Below are 10,944 nucleotides of genomic sequence, written 5' to 3' on the forward strand. Positions count from 1 at the left end.
TGTATGGTGAACCATTTAAGTTTTTCAGTGCATATTTGTATGCGCTGACTGTCGCGCATATTCTTCCGCATCCTTAACTCCACTCTATCTTGCCGTGCTTTGGCCAAAGTGCCTTTCTATACCCAGGAGCAAATGCTGGCATGAATAGTAAAATCTAAAAAATTCAAAAAATATCTGATTTTTTTGTGACATACTTCCACAAATGTTTGTCGTGCACGCAAAAAATCATCGCGTAATCACATTGGCGGAAATCGTGCCAAAAAATACAAAATCGAAGCTCAAAAATGTTTTTGTAAGTAACATTTTCAGAGCATCGATTTAGTTTTTTTACCATGCCTTCCACCAATGTGATTTTGTGATGAAATTTTGCATGCACCACAAACATTTGTGGAAGTATGTCGCAAATAAATTTCAGTTTTTTTTTTGATTTTACTGTTCACACCAGGAGCATTTGTGCTCCTGGGTGTAGAAACTCCACGTCTCCCTCTGTAAACTTTTACAAGACGTTTACAGGGGGGCGTACTTTCTTACTGTATGTATGTAGCCAGCTACCTGTGGGCTACCCTTGGTTCTCTCAGATTTTGAGTATGAATATATCTAGTTTGAAGATACGGAACAAGATGTAAGCAAAGGACTTCTTGCTTCTAATGGATTCTATTCTAATATTCGTATTCACAACATACACTTCCAGCGGCCCGAGTTGATACCTAGCTATTTGTTCTCCACCTCCTGCTTTTGACAGCAGCACCGCGTACTTGTTGTCAATGGCGTAAGTAATCCCCCTACAACTCGTCCTTCGGGTTCGAACCGGAGCTCTTCTCGCCCTCGGCGCCGTCGGTCCGTGCCGCTGACGAGTCTGGACGCTTCAGCTTGAACGGGATAGCAGCATGCTTCTTGAGGAACTTGTACATCTCCACCACCGTCCGGTCCCCCTCAAAAGTTATCTGCAAGAGTTCAGCCAGCAAATTGAGTTAGTATATCAGGTTACCAGTTGACTAAAATCCCATAGCACCATTCAAGCTCCACCCATGAGTTTAGCTAGCTGTCCACTGAATCTACCACCATTACCCAAAATCACAGGGCATGACCAATCGTAAAGCACCTACAAAGGCATATACACAAAATTTGCAGGGATATAAGCATGCACAAATCAGCAGCTAAATCACATGGATGTTTTAGCTGAGTTTAAGGAGTCTAGAGACAGCTCTAGCAAAGCATAACGATAGCTGTGCTGAGAAGCCCTATTAAGGAGAGGGGCGAGGTTAACGCGATTGCTACCAACTGAAAGACAAATCGCAAAATCGTAGTAAGAGAGATGTGTTGCAAAGCAAGAAGTGAAACATCACATATGTAAGCACTTACAGGCTCAAAGCTTTTCTTCCCAGCTGGATAGAAGAGTATTGTGGGGAATCCATCAGGCTGTAACAGGAAGCAAAGTGTCAAGTCAGGAAAGATAATTAAAAGGAAAACAGAGCTAAATGAAAGGCAGCTTCAAAATGTAACAGTCATAATCATAGTGCCACACCAAAAATAGAAGAGCGCGAGCTTCCCCATGCGCCATTTAATACTATATATGCATCAAAAATACTGCTGCACTATTTCAAGATGTTATGGGCCTCCAACTATAGCGAGATAACCGGGGGACATGGCGCCATCCTTCAACAAACCTGGCGACAGTGTTCGTTTCTGAGGCTCAACTCAACTTGTCCCATAAGACTCGAGCTCTTGTCTCTATCTTCCTAGCCAAATCTGTCTTGCCAAATACGACCTGTTTCCCAAATTAACCTGTCTCTAACTCCTAACAGCATGTGATTCAAATCTGACAATAGCCATACGACCTCTTTAGCCCGTTAGACAAACTGTACCATGACACTGTAGCGTATGGATAAATAGGTGCAGAATAAATATATTTATCATATACTGATACTCCCTCCGTCCCAAAATAAGTGTCGCTGACACCAAAGTTGTGCTAAGTCAGCGACACTTATTTTGGGACGGAGGGAGTAAGATGGCAGCAGACAGATAATGGACCTATACTTTCTGTGCACCATAAACAAGTACAACTGCACATTCAAGTGAGGAAAGTGTTGAAATAACTTCTACACGTTTTATAACTAGTATTGTTTCATATAAAATGTATGTAGAGGTTCTATGACTGTTGATGGCCCGGCACTCAGACTAGTCTAGCAAGTAATATCCAGTTTGAAGAAGTCAAAAGATAGCGACACAGACCTTGGCACGAGGATGCTCATTGTTTGTGCCGTCCATTTTGGCTATTACAAGGGAGTCGATGCCACGGAGATACTTGGCCAGCTTGTTGTAGATAGGCTCCAGTGACTGACAATGCCCACACCATGGTGCATATACCTGCGTCCAAAATGGCACGGCGTTATGGACAACACACAATTTTTATCTTCTCAAATACTACCTGGCAAGAACTGAACATACCTCCAAAAGGACATCTTTTGATTCATCCAGAACTATTTGATCTAGACTCTTGCCAACAACAACTTTGACATCCTCATCATTCTGCACGGGAACACAAAGAATGCCTCATTGTCGTGTAAATAATGACAGGGAAAAGAGATATCAGATAATTCTTCTCCACTCACAGATTCAGGTACTGGGTCAGACTTGTAGGATGGTGTGAGCTTGTCCTCCAGGAAATCTTGAGCAAATTCCTGGGTATTAACGAGAAGTAGAAAGTTTTTTTATAAGGAACATTGTACTTTCTTGAACAATGATACTCGATACCATCCTACCCAACAACATTAGAAATATAAAGTGGTATAAAAAACAGCATAAATCAAATAACAAAAAGCAAAAACACGTTTTTCAGCTTATATATTGCTAACATACTACATTCTCTTGCAACTGTTGACCACACTCTTATGATTTTACTTCCAATCTAGTACTGAATTTGCAAAAAATATTTTAAGCAATTACCTTCATGGTGTCCAGTGATATTTCACCACTGAAGAAAAACTTCTTAGCGTCTTCATTCCCAGTGTAAGCAAGAACCTGCAAAGTAATCAAATCAGGATGTACAAAACAGAAAGAGCAGACAAATTAAAATCAAAGTCAAATTATTGCATTCTATAGTTCTTCTGTACAATAAATCAACAGATAGATAAACATGGCAACAAAATTAAGAGCCATTACCGTGGTCTCTTGTCCAGTAATTCCAAAGTAATTGGCAACAGGTTCACCAACTTCCTCATTGTCACGCTCCACAAAGACAAATAAAAGCTGCATTTGAGACACAGGCCACATCAGTGCTTAGTGAGACTCCACCTCAGCAAACACACAAGTTATTAGAAAGGAAATAAGTGATGGCTTGGATTTGAGTATAAAACGTGGAGCATGACAGAGGAAAAAGTTCATGAAACACTGGTCCGATCAACAGGAAAAAAATACCTTCCCCTTGAATGATTTTGCTGTTTCCTTAATGATGGGCAGAAATTTTGAGGACTCCTTCGCAACAGCAAATAGCAGAATCTAATTTCAAAATTAGAAGACAGCAGGTCAGCGAAGGAGTAATACATGGGTCGACAGTATGATGAAAATAAAACCCCATGGCAGACAGCATGACATACTTGCTTCTTGATTGGATTATCGAAAATCGCAGGGGCGGTCTCCTGTGTGAGGGTGGTGATCAATGGGATTTTGTTGGCCGACACAAACTCGGCAATCGCAGACGCTCTGAACTCGCCATCTGCATGGCACACGGTACATTATTATCCAATTGAATGGCCAAACCAAAACGTGTAAAGAAATGGAAAGGAAAGGCTGGCGCTGAAAGCCAAAGCAGCTTGGAGGTGAAGATACCAAAAACGGTCAACTTCTCCTCCTCTTTCTTCAGCAGAACTATGGATGGACGCTTTGCTTCCGGGTCAATGTGGAAAAGCTTGGCTACATCGGGGCTGGTGGTCTGATAAAAGCTGATGGTATCTTCCAGCCTTGAAGCAGCAGCAAGCTCATCACTGTGAGCACCCTATATCATTTGATGACACAGTAATTTAATGATTCATCACCATAGTGTATATATATATGCAGCGCAGAATTAGAATAGCCAAAAATACAAGCGCATCTCGGATTTGTTTTCAGTACATGGTAACAGATCATGCAGGTTGACATTTTATCTAGTAGTGAGCAAAGGAATCATGGAACAGACGAAATGTAATTTTGGATCAATCTGGGGTAACATGGCCACATGGATGGTTGCTGCAATTCAAGCCTAGAAGCAGCAGCAAGCTCATCACTATGAGCACCCTATAACATTCAATGATAGAGTAATTAAGGATTTTATCACAATGTTATATGCAAGTGTCCGATAGCTAAACATATGAGCGCATCCGGGAGCCGTTCTCAGCACATGGTAACAGAACATGTAGGTTGACATTTTATCTACTACTAGTACGTAGTAGTGAGCAAGCAAAAGAACAAGGGCATTCAGAAAAACAGGTGCATTGTATTTGTGGTCAACTAAATTTGGGGTAACAAACATGGCCACATGAGTGCTTTGGTTGGAATTCAGGCATTGTATTCTTTGGTCAATCTGGGTAACATGGGTTGCAATTGAAGCGATTTAGGTTGCTTGGCTTTGCATTGCGTACCGATAGCTAAACATACGAGCGGATCTCAGATTTGTTCTGAGCGCATGGAAACAGAAGATGCAGGTTGACATTTCATCCAGTGAGTTAAGTTAACAGAATATTCAGGGGAAGTGAGAAAAACAGGTGCATTGCACTTGTGGTCAGCTAATTTGGGGTAACATGGCCACATGAGCTGTTTGGTTGCGATTCAAGCACTGTATTCTTGGGTCAATCTGTGTAACATGGTTTGGAATTGAAGCAATTTTGGGTTTGGTTGACTTTGCTGCCACTGGAGAAGGCGCATTGCGTAGCGTACCGAGAGGTGGTCGAGGAATGCGAGCACGGCCACGTCGTCGCCGGTGACGACCTTCTCGGCCTCGTCGACGGCGGTGAGGTTCTGCACCGCCGGGCCCAGCTTCTTGCTGATCCAAGCGACAATGGCGTCCCTGCAGCAAAGCCAAAATTCATTCTTAACAGCAGCGGAGCTGGAGCAGTGAGGGAATTGGGGATCTGGTGAAATTTCTCACTTGGTCCTCTCGCCGGAGTAGTCCCTGGGCACGCCGTCGATGAAGAAGAGGAGGGTGGGGTAGCCCTGCACGTCGTGCGCCTGCGCCAGGTCGTGGTCCTCGGTGGCGTCCACCTTGGCCAGCGCCACGTCGACCCCCTGCTCGGCGAGGGCGGAGGCGGCGGCGGCGTAGTGGGGGGCCAGCGCGCGGCAGTGGCCGCACCAGGGCGCGTAGAACTCGACCATCACGTGGCGGCGGGCCGCGAGGACGGCGGTGAAGTTGGCGGCGGTGAGGAGGAGCACGTGGGCCTCGTCGGCCGCCGAGGGGTGGGAGGAGTCCTCCTCCGGCCCGTCGTCGTCGCCGAAGAGGTCCTCGTCTTCGTCGTAGTCGGCGTCGAGGCCGGGGAAGTCCGGAGCGCCGTCCTCGGGGTCGTCGGTGGGGGTGGACGGGGTGGAGTCGTCGAGGCCGGCGTTCTTGATGAGGTACTCCAGGTCGATGTCCGGGTTGGAGGTGGGGACTGCGGCGGAGGCGGCGAGGGGGAGGAGGAGGAAGGGGGTGGCGAGGAGGAGCAGCAGCAGGAAAGATCGGGGCGTCGGCATCGCCGCCATGGCCGGCCGGCCGGCGAGCAGCGTGGGAGAGCGTGTGGGAAGTGGGAGTGGGAATGGAAATGGATCCGCCGGCTGGACTTGCCAAGACTCCATTTTTCAGGAGAGAGTCCACCATATTACTTACATGAGGACCGCGTGAGTGAGCCCCAAACAACTCCTTCTGCTGGGCCAGGCCCAACCAATGCCAAGATGATTAAAGATGGGCGGCGGCGGTACCCGTGGGTGTCGTATCCCTCTTGGGGGCGTCGCGGCTGTCCATCTCTCTAGGCCGGCCAGGCCTCTGGGTGAAACCCCCTGACCGTTTCTCCGGTCTCGGCGGCGGCGACGCGTTGTTGCCGTTTCTCTCCCAGGAGCATCATCGTGGAGCCCAGGTTGTCTCCGACGTGCCGTGCCGCCATCAACGGACACTTTCAAACCCTGCCTTGAAGCTTCTTCATTGCTGTTGCAAAATGGTTGCATTTACCTTCTTATCTTGCACGCGGGTCCTCGCTGGCACACCCCAAATTCTCAATCTTTGCGGACAAGTTCGGGCTCCATGATCTGGAGCGGGAGGGTAGGGGGGGCCTCTCCAGGCGACAACTTGGTTGTGAGTGTTGCAAAACTAGGTCCGATGCTTTCCCTTGGAGGCACTTGTACCGTCTTTTGTCAGTAGTCTAGGTTACTTTGTGGTACAATGTGGATTCTCCAGTTCTATTTTTTTTGTTTGACCTGCTTTGTAAGAGGATCTTCTCATCTCCTTGTATCCGTTGTTTTATATATAAAGTTGGGCGGAAGACCTTTTCAGCAATTTTTTACGTTCACCCTTGACTACTATAGGGATGTTATTCCAATGCTAAGTACAAATCATGCGCATAACGTCAACTTGTTATTAAATCTAGCTTTCAAAACAAATTTGCTAGAAGTTCAATTTATACTCTATAACCACCTTCATTCTAGAAGTCTCAGTATTTGTGTTACGAAATAGTACACTAGAATCACAACTATGATAACAAATAAATTGTCCGCTTAGATCTCTACCATGCTATTGAAATATCCATGAACACATACATAGTCAAAAATATATAATTTATGAAATTCTCTAAAAGAACTTCTGTTACACAATATTCATTAAATTTATCATAACAAAAAATAGTAATACACATGGCATTTATAATTGTAAAATAAGGAACAATATAATTAATATTTAGCAGCATTATTTTATGGTAACTATTTTAGCAAAATAATAGAACATTATTCTGGTCAAGATTGGATTATGGTAAAAATATCAATTTTAAACAAGTATAAAAGTTTAGCGTAGAAATATTCGAATAGATTCGTTTGTGCCTGTCATGCCACTGCCGTGCTCCACGCCATCGCAAATGCTAGAATACGCGCTGGCCTGCGCCTTAAGCGCCCATTACAGCCTTTTCCGTAAAAGGCGCACACCCCCCCTCCTTCGATTTGTGTAGAATGGACCGGCCCACCATTTAGGCACGAGTGGAAAGCTTCTAGAAGCTTTCGGCCAATTTTTTTTTGCTTGGGTTTTGTGGATGGTTTTTATTTGATTTTTTTCCTTTTCCTTTTTATTTACTAAAATACATGAACTATTTTCAAATTCGAAAACTTTCTTCAAATTTTTCTATTTTTTTTCTCAAATAAGAGAATTGTTTTCGAACATTGTTACTTAAATTCATGATTTTTCCTCAAATACGTAAAAAAAAATTCACCCATTTTGAATTCGTGTTTTTTTTTCAAAATTGATAAGTTTTTTTCAAACTTATTAACTTTTCCAGATTGTCAAACTTTCTTATTTCATGAAATTTATTCAAATTCACATTTTTTAAATCTGGTTTTATTTTCAAAATGACGAACCTTTTCTTTTTTTGTGAATTTTTTTATTGCATGATCTTTCTTTCAAATTCATTAAACCTTTTTTTCACATTGTTTGAATTTTGTGAACTATTCTGACAAGTCAATGGTCAATGCGGGTCATGGTCAACTGTCAATAAGGGTCGGTCAACTAGGAACCGAACAAACCTTGTGAACCAGGAAAGTGAAAACCCAAGCAAAGAAGGACCTTTTTTTAGAGCGAGCGATTAGGCGAAATCACTAATGGAGGGGTAAACTCATTGCAAAGATCACTCTCACCTTTCTAAATTGTGACAAGTGGCATGCTACGTGTGCGTCACTTATAGATCTGTTTATTCAAATCTGATGATTTTTTAAATTCACATTTCTTTGTTGCCAAAAAATCTAAATGATGAACTTTTCTATTTTTGTGAATTTTTTTATTGCATGATATTTTTAAATTTGTTAGTTTTTTCCTTTTTCACATAATTTCTTATTTTGTGAACTTATTCTGAAAAGTAAAGAGTCAATAACGACTGGTCAACTAGGAACATGTCAAACCTGGTGAACCAGGAAAGTAAAAAACCGAGCAAATAAGGACCAATTTTTTGAGCGAACGAGTGAAGAACCGAGCCAGCGCTCACAAGATATATTGGGCCAGGACCGGCCCATGAGTAGGAGGCGCGTGAGTGCCAGTTCTCCTAACCAACAGAATTTTTATTACATAACGTTTGGATTTTTATTACATAACATATCTAATTAAAAAAGAAACTGGCTGAACGCCGAGTAGTCACCGTCGTCGCCGCCGCCGTCGGGCTTCTCCTCCTTGACGCGGCCGTCCCTGGTGGACCCCTGACCAGCGTCGCCAACACGGGCTGGTGGCGGCGGCGCGTCGTCGTTGTCGTCGCTGTCCTTGATGACGATGATGCCTCCTTCGTCGCGGCCCCGGCGGCGCTGCGCGAATCGCTGCAGGGCGGCGCACTGGCGCTCCCTCGCCATCTTCAGGGAGTCCGCGCGCGCCCATTCCAGGGCCGCGTCGTCGTCGAGCTCGACGTCGCCGCCGTGCTCCGTCTTCACCGCGGGGAGGAGGCCCAGCTCCGTCTTCACCGGCGCGAGCCCCGGCTCCGTCTTGGGCTTGACGAAGCACGGAGGAGGAGCCGACGAGGAGGCGCGCCGGTCGCCCACATTGATGACGATGCCAGCGCTGCGAGTGCGCCGGCCGAGCGACGTCTCCGCCGCGGGCTCGGCCTTGACGCCGAGCAACGCCGGAGAGCCGGAGGAGTGCGAAGAAGAGCGTGATGAGGAGGAAGAAGAGGAGGCGCCGAACCTCTTGGGCAACCATTGCCCATCGCGTAGGCGGTGAGCCGTGGCCGTGGCGGCCGCCCTCGCCGGGGGGTACGCCAACGGCGGGTTGTTGCCGCCCTCGAGGTGCGTCAGCACGCCCTCGAGTGTGCGGCCGGGGACGCCCCACCACAGGCGGCGCCCCTCGCTGTTCTTCATGCTGCCGAAGACCGCCGCGCCGTTGGTGGACGCCAGCCGCTGCTGCTGACGGCATTGGAAGTACGCCGCCCAAGCCGCGTGGTTGTCGGCGGTGTACTAGGGGAGGGAGAGCTAGGCGTCGGTGAGGGAAGCGCGCACGACCTCGACCTTGTCGGCGAAGTACCCGGGTTTGGCCACGGCGTCGGGCAACGGGGGAATGGGCACTCCCCCGTTGCTGAGCTTCCAGCCCGTGTAGCGACCAGACCTCAAACAGTCTGATCTCTGTGCTCCAGTGTCATCCCTGGATCAGTAATGCTGACACCACACAGTACTTGAAGGATTTATAGCAGAGTAGCAATCACACACTTATTACATCAAGTGTCTCATAGAGAACTTAATACAATAAATATGGCTTAAGGCCATCTAATAACGATAACAGCGGAAGGCTTGGAAGATAAGTGAGTCCATCAACTCCAACGGCATCACTGAGTATAGAACCACGACCTAAAACTCCTTAATCGTCGTCTGAAAAGTCTGCAACATTAAGGTTGCAGCCCTAAACGGGTCAACATTAAGGTTCTGCACCGCCGGGCCCAGCTTCTTGCTGATCCAAGCGACAATGGCGTCCCTGCAGCAAAGCCAAAATTCATTCTTAACAGCAGCGGAGCTGGAGCAGTGAGGGAATTGGGGATCTGGTGAAATTTCTCACTTGGTCCTCTCGCCGGAGTAGTCCCTGGGCACGCCGTCGATGAAGAAGAGGAGGGTGGGGTAGCCCTGCACGTCGTGCGCCTGCGCCAGGTCGTGGTCCTCGGTGGCGTCCACCTTGGCCAGCGCCACGTCGACCCCCTGCTCGGCGAGGGCGGAGGCGGCGGCGGCGTAGTGGGGGGCCAGCGCGCGGCAGTGGCCGCACCAGGGCGCGTAGAACTCGACCATCACGTGGCGGCGGGCCGCGAGGACGGCGGTGAAGTTGGCGGCGGTGAGGAGGAGCACGTGGGCCTCGTCGGCCGCCGAGGGGTGGGAGGAGTCCTCCTCCGGCCCGTCGTCGTCGCCGAAGAGGTCCTCGTCTTCGTCGTAGTCGGCGTCGAGGCCGGGGAAGTCCGGAGCGCCGTCCTCGGGGTCGTCGGTGGGGGTGGACGGGGTGGAGTCGTCGAGGCCGGCGTTCTTGATGAGGTACTCCAGGTCGATGTCCGGGTTGGAGGTGGGGACTGCGGCGGAGGCGGCGAGGGGGAGGAGGAGGAAGGGGGTGGCGAGGAGGAGCAGCAGCAGGAAAGATCGGGGCGTCGGCATCGCCGCCATGGCCGGCCGGCCGGCGAGCAGCGTGGGAGCGTTGGGGGAAGTGGGGAGTGGAACTTGGATCCGCCGGCTGGACGCAAAGACTCAATTTTTGAGGAGCGTGTGAGTTTTTTTTTAAGCATTAGTACACACATAAGCGCTCATATACACGTGCATACACTCACCCCTATGAACGCACACACGCACACTCTACCCCTATGAGCACCTTCGAGAGACTGACCTGTCATATCATCTTGAGATTTTACGAAGTCATCGTAGGCGCCTCGTAGTCGACGGGAACGTTTACTCCCACTAAAAACGTATCGCCGGAATTCTTAAAATAAATCCAGGATAAATGCGAGCACCAGGATTTGAATCCTGATGGGTTGGGGATACCACTGTCCACCTAACCATCTCAATCAGAGGTTGGTTCGCTGAGGAGTGTGTGAGTGAGTGGCCACGGTGTGGGGCGCGTGAGGGCCCAACGACCCCTCCTGCTAATGGGCCAGGCAGGCCCAACCAACGCCGATGGCAATGGATGAACTGAAAAAAAAGGTTACACCCTTAAAAAAACAGGTCATGATTTTTTTTAAAACCGTTTGACGAACATTCGGCGAATCGACTAGTCCATGCTTCTAAGTTTGCGTCGAGGTTGGT

The 10,944-nt window shown here is 47.9% G+C and overlaps 2 protein-coding genes across 2 annotated transcripts; both read right to left on the reverse strand.

Moving 5' to 3' along the window:
• Positions 1 to 555: 555 nt before the first annotated feature.
• On the reverse strand, positions 556 to 5,801 carry LOC125514607 (protein disulfide isomerase-like 1-4). The gene is made up of 12 exons (XM_048679943.1): positions 5,123 to 5,801; positions 4,912 to 5,041; positions 3,829 to 3,994; positions 3,597 to 3,715; positions 3,418 to 3,498; positions 3,163 to 3,249; positions 2,947 to 3,021; positions 2,613 to 2,681; positions 2,449 to 2,529; positions 2,233 to 2,367; positions 1,363 to 1,419; positions 556 to 944 (listed from the first exon to the last, which is right to left on the reverse strand). Exons 1-12 carry the CDS (start codon positions 5,707 to 5,709, stop codon positions 783 to 785), a joined length of 1,749 nt encoding a protein of 582 aa, XP_048535900.1. The 5' UTR covers positions 5,710 to 5,801; the 3' UTR covers positions 556 to 782.
• A 2,494-nt stretch (positions 5,802 to 8,295) lies between these two features.
• Positions 8,296 to 10,356, reverse strand: LOC125513891 (protein disulfide isomerase-like 1-4). The gene is made up of 3 exons (XM_048679101.1): positions 9,725 to 10,356; positions 9,578 to 9,643; positions 8,296 to 8,740 (listed from the first exon to the last, which is right to left on the reverse strand). The coding sequence occupies exons 1-3, from the start codon at positions 10,309 to 10,311 to the stop codon at positions 8,296 to 8,298; spliced, it is 1,098 nt and encodes a 365-aa protein (XP_048535058.1). The 5' UTR covers positions 10,312 to 10,356.
• Between the last annotated feature and the right edge of the window lie 588 nt (positions 10,357 to 10,944).

The sequence above is a fragment of the Triticum urartu genome, chromosome 6 (assembly GCF_003073215.2).
Source record: "Triticum urartu cultivar G1812 chromosome 6, Tu2.1, whole genome shotgun sequence".
NCBI classification, from domain to species: Eukaryota; Viridiplantae; Streptophyta; class Magnoliopsida; order Poales; family Poaceae; genus Triticum; species Triticum urartu.

Excerpts from the sequence above, each read along its gene's own strand:
- LOC125513891 (XM_048679101.1), bottom strand. The coding sequence starts at position 10,311 with ATGGCGGCGATGCCGACGCCCCGATCTTTCCTGCTGCTGCTCCTCCTC. Across the intron at positions 9,644-9,724 it reads TACTCCGGCGAGAGGACCAA|GGACGCCATTGTCGCTTGGA; the intron begins GTGAGAAATTTC and ends GCTTTGCTGCAG. Across the intron at positions 8,741-9,577 it reads CAGAACCTTAATGTTGACCC|CGCTGGCATCGTCATCAATG; the intron begins GTTTAGGGCTGC and ends GCGCACTCGCAG.
- LOC125514607 (XM_048679943.1), bottom strand. The coding sequence starts at position 5,709 with ATGGCGGCGATGCCGACGCCCCGATCTTTCCTGCTGCTGCTCCTCCTC. Across the intron at positions 5,042-5,122 it reads TACTCCGGCGAGAGGACCAA|GGACGCCATTGTCGCTTGGA; the intron begins GTGAGAAATTTC and ends GCTTTGCTGCAG. Across the intron at positions 3,022-3,162 it reads TTACTGGACAAGAGACCACG|GTTCTTGCTTACACTGGGAA; the intron begins GTAATGGCTCTT and ends ATTACTTTGCAG.